Below are 12,491 nucleotides of genomic sequence, written 5' to 3'. Positions count from 1 at the left end.
TAGATAAAGCGCGATGGTCCGGTCTAGAACGTTGCAGAACCGCAAAGTGTTTTGTGACAAGTCCGAACAGAAAACAGTCAAACTTTCTTCTAAAACTTGGAAGGAAAGACGTTCGGTTAATGGTCGGTATTATTACAGGACACAACCCATGGAGTCTGCATATGACCACCATTGGAATCATTGCTTGTCTCTGCTTTTCCTGCCTTTGTTAGAGCAAGGCTACGAGTTTTGGGTGCCGATGTCGTGAGAATGCGTAATATTCGTTCTTTAAAACTGGAGGATATTTGGTGCTCTTTTGCTCGACCTATTCGAAATTCACTTTTCATTTCGACATTGTGTTAATTTTTTTTCGTATATCACTAACACATTCTTAGTTGTTTGGTAAACAAATCGGTTTGCAGCTCCTGCTACGTCAGCCCAACGGCTGAGTCTATCGAATTCGCTGAGAGCCGACTAACGGTCTGATATTGAGCACACCTTAAAAATCTTTTCTCCATGCTTTAGATCAACTTTTCCCGCTTACCACAAAATTCCATAAATATACATACGATTATGTAACGGATTGTGAGTCCTAGTTATCTATTTTGATATATTAACAGACTACTCTCAAGTCTGTTTGCCCTTTTCCATGCCAATTCTAAGAACTTAAGCCTGGATTTAAATAAACCCTATTGTCTACTCACCACTAGCAACACCCAAATTTTACTCTGTTTGGGTGACCACTCTTAGCACGCGCAATATACTCATTTATGTACCCAAAAACTTAGTTACTTTGTATATAAACTATTCCTTAGTTGATTTAGCAATTATACTCGTATTCTCCAGCTCGTGGCTGTTGTAGACCGCAACTTAAAGTGAGTAACGAGCGAACTGTGCACATAAAGTAAATCTGTTGCTATTATAACGCCAAAACGCCTATTGTAACGCCAAAAAATTGCTTACCACGCAAACACAACAAACCCGCCTATGTCGATCTCGCCAGTATACACTCCCAGCACAGCCCCACCGCAAAAATTTGCTCCAAACCCAAACTAAGCGCATATGACCCGGCACTGTAAAAACAATGAATACATCCACTCGTATGCGCACATATGTATGTATGTGTGTATGTAGTAAATTTTTAAGTAGATATATGTATGTTGGCAGTAAATACGTATAAGTCGTTCACAGCCTACCCTTGCATTTGCCCACATCAGCCCGCTTAAATGTAAACTTGCGTAAACCACAACAGCTTCTTCATTTCAACTTAAAAGTTTACTAACTTTATCGTTCATAATAATAAATTAATATTAGAACACAATGCTTGCCTTGCAAAGTTTGCCTTTATTGTGTTGTGGCTTAGTGCCGACCTTTGGTCTTCCCTAAAGAACCCTTCATTGGTATTTTACAACAAGTCGGCACCCTGCTACATATAAAATTTATTTTATTGCGCTCATACCTTCCTTTCCATATAAGCAAACATAAAATTACACAAACACACACACACTCATTTATGCTGCACACATATTCATATCCATAGACATAACCTTGAACTTAAGATTTGAATTATATGAAATTATGTATAGTATTTGTTGTTGTTTTGTTCTTTCGCTAATAGTTATAATGCAGCGGAACAAAAGATATTTATTGTATTGTAATTAGATTAAATTAAGTGGAAATTATGTTATGACTGTAGAACGCCAAAGTTTACAGATTTTATGGTTATATTCTAACAAAGCTAAATGAATAGTTTTTGAAAAACATGTATAATGTCTTTGCGGCTGCAGTTTCTTGTCATAATACCTACGGTGGCCATAAATATTCGTATGAATAAGCAATTTGCACAATTTTTATAATAATATAAGTACAGGGTGACGTAAAATTAATCACCCTATCGGAAGATTTCAAATTTTTTCAAATGACCTACTTCTTCAATTATTTTATTTATTTACCTATATGAAATATAATTTTAAATAATTACATTACAGCAGTAAAGAGGTCTAACTGCCTGATCTTTTGGAATTATATTTGACACTTGTGTATTAGACAGCCTGGAAACTCAACGGAGAATCTACTTTGGACTAAGTAGGCAATTGAGTCCTCTCTCGACGAACGAAACTAGCACTCTACAAGGCTCCCATCATACCCATCTCACGTATAACGCAGAAACTTGGACGACGACAATATCCGATTGGTGGTGGGGTACGGTACGCTAGACACGGCAAGTTTACTGGGACGGCAGCCCTTGGTCGCGAAAAAGCCAAGTAATTCAGGTAACGTAGAACCGGCTGCCATGTGAGTGCTCTGCAAGCAATGCAAACACCTGCTTGAGCCCAAACCGCCTCGCAGGCAAGTCAGGAGGCACCTCCGCAAATACGCCCACAATTACTGGACCAGACAGTGTACAGACAGACAATAAACGACATTTATCAGGAGACACTCTGATAAACTCTCGACCCCCGAATGCCGTTATCGGAGTCCAACCACCACCCATTGCAGACGAAAAGCTCCAGCTTCCCCGAGAATTCCGCGTAACCTTGGCACAATTACGTTCTGAATACTGTAGCAGGTTAAACTCCTACTTATCCAGAATTGACCCAGAATTGACGTATATCCAGCATGTGAAGGCACCCCGCACGACACTCACCACCTTTTCACATGCCACATCAAACTCACTCATCTAACACCCCTCTCCCTTGGGACCCAACCTTTCGAACCAGCAAGTTTCCTGGGCGTACCGTTAGATGAGCTACACGAAAGCGACCGGTGATTTTCGCTTCATTGACAGGGCAAAGTATCCTGCTACAACAACAACAACATGACAATATCGGATGTGGCGTTGCTTGGAATAAAGACCCAGCAGCTTCGAAGCTGGGTCGTGTTTTCCTAATAGATACAAACGCTCCCACTCTGAAAATATTTGATGCAGTGTCAGCCGGTAGTAACAGATAAAGAGAAAGGTCTCCTCTGCGTTGCAATGATCAGGACTTGGCTTCACTTGGTGTGTCCAACTCGCGGCGGTACGCACGAGAAAAAAAAGACTGGCGGGCTTTTTAAAATCCGCCAAAATCGCTTTAGCGGTATTGCGCCAAGCAAGAATGCAAAATGTGTGAATTTACGAAACTGGCCATTTCCTATAACAAAATGGAAATTTCACCACACAAAAAAATTTTGGAATCAATCAAAACCAATCTAATACCAATAAGTTCTTCGTGTGGTCAAATGTAATCCGAATTTCGTTAGAGATAGGAATCAAACCTACAACTTTCTATGACTCATGCCTTTCTGCTACCTAAACTCTCATAGGTTATTTCGCCACGCTAAATAACCAACTTAAATTACAAATATTTAAATGTATTATTTATTTGTATAGTGCTTTTTCCGCGCATATTTCTCTGACAGTGGCATTACCATAAGTGCTGCCATTTCATGGCGTTCCTCAAAACATTTTTGCACTCTGGCATCTCCAAAATCTTAGCAAATCAGCTGTTCCATTTATACAAATTAGGATCCTTATATTTACCGAGGTAAACAGTATTTTATCTATATTTTGCATATAAGTGACTTTTTGGTTTTACTTGCCAAATAACATTTTCAGAATACAGCAACAATGAGCGGGGATGTATGCAATATGTCGACCGATTGGGAGAATTTACTCGATATAGAAAACAAAAAAGGCAGAGTGAAGCACTCAGCTGAAATTACGGAGCCCAAGCGGATGCCTGAAAATGACGATGGAAAAATACAACACTCTGATGCTAAAAAATATCCACTAGCTGAAAAATTATATGCAGTGCTTAAGCCATTTACATACAACGCATCCAAATTACTAGCTATAAAAGGAACAAAAACGCTTTATCCATTGAAGATTATAGCACGAAAATGTGTGCTTTCAAAAACATCAACAAACCCAAACGCTGACAGTAAGGCGGTGGTGACATCAGTAAAAATACTTCCACAAAATGTATCAAGCGTTCTAGCAGCTTCGGACAATAATCATTACATGGCAGCAGGCGAAGCAACTTCGTTAACTATTCCTACCATTAATAAGGAAGATTTACCCATTCCTCCCGACCCTAATACCTACAATTTAGATAATGTACCAACGCTGCTGCGCGTGGAAAAGCGAAAACGGAAGGAAAACGATTTTCATGCATCCGCCAGCAAACGTGCCAAAGGCACCGCCGCTACAGCAAAACGTATTGTTAAGGCTGATAAGATTCACGATAATATAAAAAAACAATTAGATCCCGAAAGTGGTGCTGCACAATGTCAAGGGGAGAATGATGGGAGCAAGAGACTAAAAGCCGGTGCTGAAAGCATAGATAACCAAGCAGATATTGAATCAGATTTAGTTACAAACGCAGTCTTTAACAATAGCAGTTGTGATAGTAACGTAGTCGGCCGTAACCAATTTACACAAACAGAAGAGAGCGCTACGAAAATGTTAAGCACACTTTGGGTATTAAGGAAAAAGGTAAAACGACAAGCTGAAGAAATATTGTACCTAAAAGCTGCTATGAAGCTATTTGACACAGAAAATGTGATAAAAAAATGTAACTAACTTATTGTACTAAATATTGAGATGCTTTAAAAGTAATTTGCCATTGGAGTGATATTGATTTTTAAAACAATAAATTAAAGTATTAAAATTTAATTTAAAAAGCACGCTAACTTGAGTATTAAATGTGGCAAAAATGTTTAACCAATCCCCGATAAAGGGCTCGTACATACATTCATATGTATGTATAGGGTGGGCCATCTAACATTTTTATAATAAATAGTGTGTATTCTTTTTAATTGGCGCGATAACTGCTTACGCGATTTTGGCCGAGTTTAACAAACGCGCCAATTGTTTCTTTCCCGTGCTAACCGACGCCAGTTGCACACACCAAGTGAAGCCAAGTTCTTCTCCACCTGATCTTTCCAACGCAGAAGAGGCCTTCCTCTGCTACCACCAGATGATACTGCATCGAATGCTTTCAGAGCCGGAGCGCTTGTATCTATTCGGACTAACTTTTGTTTCACCTAGTCGCCTGCAAATAGCCTCATGTAAACACACTGTCATTCTGTATTCGTGATATGGCAGCACTTTATTGAAACGTCAAATACAGTCATGTGTGTATAAAAATATCAACAAAAAGTTGTTTTGGTTTCACACGGATTTTTACAATAAGATTACTCGAATTAAAAACAGCGCCACTGAAGTGTTTTTTCTAGTGTTTCAGTAGGTTCTACGTTACCAGAGTCACCAGAATATATACATATATGTAACCGGTGAAACCCGTTAACCATGCCAACTATGCGTCTCTGTATTGCTGGTTGCCCAACGCTTGGTATAACCGTACACAAGTTTCCCCCGGAAACGGATGCAACCAGGTAAGTTGTTAAATAAAAAACAATTTTATTCGTTTCAATGACATTCCTATTTTCTTCGTTCAGACGCGAACTGTGGCTACGGCAGTTTGGCCAAAATCCGGCATTGTATTCAAAAAAATTGGTTTTCGCTTGTCGCCGGCATTTCAGCAACGAAATGAAACACGGTAACAGACTGCAAAAAGATGCCTATCCAGATGTAAATTTACGCAAATACGATAAAAACTTGCCATATATTGAAAAATTCGGCGAATTTGGGGAAGAACCAAATTTACAAATCGAATATGCAACCATACCTTATAAAATGCCAGTGACGGCATTTTCGGACTCCGAGGTCGTGGACAATCTGCCTTCAAGGGCAAGCGTTGAATCCAATATGAAAGATCAAAAGCGGCAATGCATACTAAAATGCACCAGTAGGCATGTACTGCACATATTGCCATCAATGGAAAAGGAATTAGAACGTCGTAAAAAATGGTTATATTTGCTTGCCAAGGACCCTGATTTGTATCCACAAAAGTATGTTTACGTTTGTGACGATCATTTCGACACAAACATGAGATGTCTGACAAAATTAATACGAGGAGCTTGCCCTAATAAAAATCTACCACCTCCGCTACAAAAATCAATACCAACAAATATGGAAGCGAAGACGGATTGTTTTCAAAAGTGTACGGACTATAAGAGAAAATACCGATTCCCCTCGTTGCAGCATGAAGGCCAAAGGTAAGGTGCGGTTGGCTTAAATCATATAAAAATATCAATAAGTTTCGAATATGTATTTATTTATTTATTTTTTTTTAGTTTGCAAAATGTTTCACAATAATTTTTAAGGGGTTAGGGGTAAAATTGGATTTTTTCACATTTGTTTAAAGTATAATATCTTAAAAATGTTGTGTGAAAATTTGAAGTGGTTCCGACAAATATTTTTCTAGTTATTCAACAATTAAAAAAGGGCGCTCCGGTTCGATAGCAAAACTTTAAATGCGTTTTTCTCGAAACTCTGTTTTTTGAACTGGTGATCACGGTAACTTAAAAACCGCTTGGTAGATTTTTCAATAAAATTGATACTGCTTTTGAAAAACAAAAAACTCGTGCCTGATCAAAGGATTTTTTTTTTTCAAAATTTCGATTTTTTTTTAACCAATTAACTGTCAGTTTTTTCTCGAAAATCTGAAAAATATTTCCTGAGGCCGTCATATTGTTAATTTTGAAAGCCTCGATCAGGCACAAGATTATTTATTAATAAAACTAATTTCTCAGACCGATTGATTTTATATGTATCTCGAAGAACTTGTGATGATCACCACAAGGGACTTCTGGAGAAACGGGTTCCACACAAACAGCGATAACTTTTAGAATTGTCGTTCCCACGACAGTCGGTTCTACGCAACCGGAACCACCCGGATTTATATCCGGCCAAAGACTGTCACTTCAGCAGCATTCCCCGTATATGTATGGGGAATGTTTATGCTGCTACAACAATTATTAATTTTTTTTTTTAATTTTGCTAAAGTCAAATCGAAATAATGCAATTAACTAGCAAAAAAAAAATTTGAAAATCATCATTTTTTCGGGCCTCTGACTACCCCTAACCCCTTAAGTTGCTTGTAAACAAACTGCAAGCTTTTCAAAATTAGTTTATATACTTGTCTATAAATATTTTTTTATACTATACTTATCTATATATATGTATGTATATATATTTTTTTTTGTTCAGCAAATTTTATATGATTTTTAGAGTTTAGAGTATTCGATAAACACTTTAAGTTCAAAATGTGGTATTGAAGATAATTAAAATGGGTGGTTCTTTTGTTTTTAGTATAAATTTTGGAAACTTTTCTATGTAATTTTATTATAAATTTCAAACTTTATTCTACAAATAAATCAATCCAAAATTTTTAATCCCAATATTTTTATGTGTCTTCAAAATTTCATCTGAATTTTTATTATTAATCATTTAATTTGTTAAGATCAAAAGAAAAAACTTTAAAAGTTTCAAGCTTAAATAATAATTTTTTTTTTATTCTTAATTATGAATTTTTTAGACGCCAAATTTGGTTAAGAAAATTCGGACGTGATCCAGCTCTTTACAATCATGAAATCTACGCATGCGATCGCCATTTCAGCGATCAAATGCGCATTGGTCCGTTTTTGCGTCGAGAGGCGATTCCAGATCAAAATCTTATGGCTAAAGTATTGCATGAAACTGAAAACAACAATGTTAGTTTTGTGAGTAAAAAATGGTCTCTACAAAGACTGAATGCGCTGGCCAAATGCCCCGCTAGACCTGCAGCACCTTGCCAAAAATCCAAAGATATCATTCAAAAATTGATTGACGTTGAAAACAGATCTGTCTCAACGCCACCAGAAGAACCACCTCAGAAGGACAACATAATTAATCGCGCAAATATGAATCTAATGCCGCCTACAAATCAAACCGAGCATCCACACACCCCAGAGGAGCATGTGAAAATGCACACATTGGGAGTATTCTTGCCAAAACGAGATGGTTATGTTGTATCGGTGGACCAAATTTTAAGTGCCGAAGATCCTCTAGATATTGAAAAGTATCAACCATTTGATTGGTTTAAACCAATTGAACCAGAGCTCCCCATGGATGTGCATATAATACAGAAGGAGGCCTATGAAGAGAATACCAGCGATGGTGAACTAAGTGACGCTGCAACGGAGCTAAGTGACGCTGAGACAAAATCAACATTTTCAGCGCGAGAAGCCACAAGCGAAAGCGACGAAGATATGCAAATTTGTGGGAAGAGAAAAATATATAGCGAAGCCTATGAAAATAGGAAAAAGTTAAAACTGGCGCAAACTCAAAGTGTGACTAACGACTTAGTAGCAGCTAAGTCAGCAAATTTGGTAGATTCGTACGCCAAACCTGCGCGTCACTATTTTCCTGAAATTACAGACCAAACAAAGGAGCTACCCGCCACACATGACAGTGCAGATAAAACGGGTGTTAGAGTTTGTTCAGTTTTGGAACAGTTAGCAGCGGCATACCCCACTGAAAGTTTTTCCATATTGATGGATAAAGATAATACAGTGGTCGAATATAGAAAAGAGACGAATGAGAGAAATAATGCTGATGATATTATAACGCCTGATGCGCCTAAGATTACAGACGACACGGAAAAGATAAATTCCGATATAGCTGATAGGGAAGATGATAGAAGTTTCATTTCCACGTCTGTAGGGTCCTCCTTAACGGCACAACCGAGAATTACGCAAGAAAAAGCATTGCAGCAGAATACCACGACAGCTTCTGTGGAGAAATTTCTGAAGTTACGATTGCAACAACAAAACCAGCAGGGTCGTAATGAGCAAACTGTAACAAATGCAGTTGCTCTTGCTGAGAGTTGGCAGCAAGTGATAAAAACAATAGAAAAAAAACAAAAGACTAACAAAGTGAAGAATAGCCTAAGCGAAACTGGCACAACTGCACCGAAACTAACGGAGAGTAGTCCAAATCTTGCAGAAATCAAGCGCGAAACAAGCGATAAATTCGCAGACGTGGTAAGCAGAACTAATGGAGAAAAAGTGAACGCTGGCGGAAGAGCTGCATTGCATATAAATGGCAAAACAACAACCGCCGGTGTTGTACCAGCAAAGGCAAACTGTGCACAAGTAGTGGGAAATTGTGGCAACACTATAAAAAAAAATAACAGAGCAGTGACAAGAGCCGCTCAGGATTTTGAAGATTTGAGTGGACCTCAAACAACAAACACCGAAGCTGCCATGTCAATATTTGACGGAAAGATAGAGATCTTTGAATCTGAGGCAGAAAGAATACGTGAAACTCAATTCGAAGACGAAACAAGCAAGCAAATATCAAAATTGAAAAATTGGTTGAACACAAACCACATCGACGCACCTAGCAACCCCACCAAAGATGTTGTCCATAACCAGCCACCAACAACTAACAAAAATCAGCAAGGAAATGTTAAGCCATCAAAAGAAAGGATTTTCATCAATTTACGCTATTGCATTCTGAAGTGTGAGAGCTTTCGGAAATTGTACGCCTTTCCCTCGCACGAAGTGGAACCCAAACGTCGGCGCTTCTGGTTTCTAGAACTCGGTTTAGATTTAGCCTGTGATTGGTTGAAGCAGTTGTACATTTGTGATAATCATTTCGAACCCAGTATGTTGGCTGAGAATAATAAACTCAAACAATGTGCATATCCGCGCAAGACATCAGTGAGCCCAGCAAAATTGGGCTACCTGAATGCAGGTACTCAAACCGACGGAAATGCTGAGCAAAACAACGCGGAATTGTTGCGAGAGTTGAACGAGCTGAAGGAATTGGATAGTCAGCAAGCCAAGGAGATCACACGTATTAAAGTTTTGATACGGCTCAAGCAGGAGGCGGCGCGTTTGATAGCCGAAATTGAGAGTTGCAAAGAAGAGAATTAGAGTTTTACAGGTTGGAATGTTCTAATAAATATTATTATTATTATTACAAACTGAAGCTTATAATTAAAATTATAAGCCTAGTTAGGAAAGCTATGGCTGCTAAGGCCTTCAGCTTCTTCTTATGATGTAAAATTAGTGCTTAATTAATGCTTAATACTAAGTGCTTATGCGTCGTTTAGAATTTCATTATAAATTAGGAGATACAATATAATTTTTCGACATGCTTGTTTAAATTTCGTAATATAATTTTGATATTTTTAAGAAAGTTATAATTTTTTTAATATTATCGATTGTGGGGTTGGAAATGCATTGAATGGGATCGATGTTATGGAATATATTTTTTCTTAGTGAGTTGAAGGGATAACATTCGGACATAACGTGATTAATGGAGATCGGGGTGGAGTTACAAAACTGACATGTTCTGGGGGTATTGCTGTCGATAAAGTGATTATGGGTTAATTTTGAATGGCCCAGACGTACTCGCGTGAGTTTAACAAGGTCCATTCTAGAAAGTGAAAGGTTAGCGTGTTTTAGGAGGTTGCTTAAATCAAGCTTTTTTACATTTTGCGCTTTGTACCAAGTTGAGCATTTTTGCCAAGTCTCAGATTTATATTGTTTTATGAATTTTTTCTTAAGGGGTTACGCCACTCTAGCTACTGTAAAAAAAGCAGTTTTTTAAGGATTTTTTTTACATTGAAAGAAAGGTGCTAGGAAAAAACTTTTTAAGTATATTATTAAGCATGTATTTAAGTGTAATTACAAATATTTTTATTGAAAAATATTACAAAATGGCGCCTTTGGAGTGAATCTCTGAACGCGCCCTGCGAAAAAGGCACTTCACGGCACGCAGTACAACTGACGTAAATGTCCACCTAAACCAAATTAAAAAAATTCTTCTCAATCGACGTGAGTATAGCTGTAGAAATACGTACGGGATTTTAGAAATATTGAAATTTGTGTATTTTGCAGATGTTTGAAGTCAAAAGTAGAATTTTTCATCTAAAATGGAACCGTTAATTGTTTATAAAAATTTTTCTAATTAATTAATAAAAAAATCCGTACGTATTTCAGTGCGGAATAATGTTCTAAAGATCCTTGTACAATTACAAGTGAAAATATTAAAAATTGTTTGTGTTATGCTGCGTGCAGTTTTGAAAAATCACGTTTTGAGATAAACACGGTTTAAATTTGAATAGTCGTGTCAGAGACGTCAGAGACGTCAGAGGCGCTCGCGCAAAAGTGCGAAATATTAGAGGTAAACATTTTTTTCACGCATAGGACTTTTTGTTTTATATTCTAAAGAGTTTAAAGCATCTTTTAAGCAAAAAAAAAAATTTCGATATTTTGAAAATCCTAGAGTGGCCTAACCCCTTAAGAAATTCAGCTATATCATTAACATTTAGATTAGTAGTTGTTAATACAGGAGCTATGGTGGCGTATTTAGCCGTGCTATCAGCAAATTCGTTACCCTTTATAAGGGCATGGCCCGGGGACCATATCAGTAAAATATTTGGGTATTTTGTTTGTAAAATACTACGGATAGAACTGGGATAGTAATCATTGTTTTCGATATTGGATATGGCATCGAGAGATGATGTATATATGCACAAAATAGTTAAGACTAAACTTAAGTCAAGTATTACATAGTTTTGAACAAAAGAAAAACTTAATTATTGCAACGAAAAGTGAAAATTTTTATTATTAAAAAATTCAAAATGTATAAAAATAAAAATTCCCGAAATATTCTTACGAAATTCATTGTTTTTTTAGTATTTTACATTTTTCTGCGAACCCAAATCGACGTTTAAAATAAGTTTTCGAACTTCCTCTGAATAAAAAAAATTTTTTTTTTTTTTTTTCAATTCGAAACCTCTTTTTATATAAATTGTTTTTTTTTTTCAATTTGAGATTTATTTTTATAGACATTTCCTTTTATTATTATATAACTTTTTTTTTTTGAATTCGAAATCTCTTTTTATAGAAATTTCTTTTATATAATTTTGTTTTCAATTCAAAATTTCTTTTTATATAAATTTCTTGTTTAACAATTTTTAACTATTGTAATAGAATGCTGGATTTCGATTATATTTTTTTGTTTGTTTATTAAACAGAAAACATTAAAAAAAGTTCAAAAAGCATAAAAACAAAAATGCTCAAAAAAATTTCCCGAATCTTATATGAAATTAATTTTACATATTTCAGGTAACCGAAATCGACGTTTAAAATAAGTTTTCGAACTTCCCTCTGTATAAGAAAAAATATTTTTTCTGAAATATTCATTAGAATTAATTCTACATTTTTCAGCATACCCAAATCGACGTTTAAAATAACTTTCGAACTTCCTCTGATTAAAAATTTTTTTTTTCAATTTGAAATTTATTTTTTTAGATAGTGCTTTTTATATAAATATTTTTTTTTAATTCGAAATTTCTTTTTATTATTATATAAAAATTTATTTATTTTTAAATCGAGATTTCTTTTTATATAAATTCGAATTTTTCGTTTTTAATTTCAAACATTTTAAGAAGTTATTACAACTGAGAACTTGATTTTGTAAGCTATCTAAAATATTTTATAAAAATATGTTCGCATTTTGGTCACTTTCCGAATATTTACAACCACCAATTGGAGAAACCGCATGGAAGTCTACACAAATTGTCTCAAAATTTTTTCCATTTCCATTTTTTGAAATTTGTTAAGAATCT

At 36.0% G+C, this 12,491-nt stretch overlaps 1 protein-coding gene across 1 annotated transcript; it reads left to right on the top strand.

Moving 5' to 3' along the window:
• Positions 1-4,741: 4,741 nt before the first annotated feature.
• On the top strand, positions 4,742-11,470 carry LOC128866813 (uncharacterized). Its single transcript, XM_054107802.1, has 3 exons — positions 4,742-5,358; positions 5,422-6,081; positions 7,404-11,470. The coding sequence occupies exons 1-3, from the start codon at positions 5,273-5,275 to the stop codon at positions 9,784-9,786; spliced, it is 3,129 nt and encodes a 1,042-aa protein (XP_053963777.1). The 5' UTR covers positions 4,742-5,272; the 3' UTR covers positions 9,787-11,470.
• The last annotated feature ends 1,021 nt before the right edge of the window (positions 11,471-12,491 follow it).

The sequence above is a fragment of the Anastrepha ludens genome, chromosome 6 (genome assembly GCF_028408465.1).
Source record: "Anastrepha ludens isolate Willacy chromosome 6, idAnaLude1.1, whole genome shotgun sequence".
Taxonomy (NCBI): Eukaryota; Metazoa; Arthropoda; class Insecta; order Diptera; family Tephritidae; genus Anastrepha; species Anastrepha ludens.
Note: the sequence above shows the minus strand (reverse complement) of the source record. Positions and strands in the feature narration are given on the sequence as shown.

What these genes read in the sequence shown, in the direction of transcription:
- LOC128866813 (XM_054107802.1), top strand. Translation starts at nt 5,273, where the DNA reads ATGCCAACTATGCGTCTCTGTATTGCTGGTTGCCCAACGCTTGGTATA. An exon ending in CCGGAAACGGATGCAACCAG is followed by an intron (nt 5,359 to 5,421) that starts GTAAGTTGTTAA and finishes TTCTTCGTTCAG; the next exon opens with ACGCGAACTGTGGCTACGGC. An exon ending in TTGCAGCATGAAGGCCAAAG is followed by an intron (nt 6,082 to 7,403) that starts GTAAGGTGCGGT and finishes TGAATTTTTTAG; the next exon opens with ACGCCAAATTTGGTTAAGAA.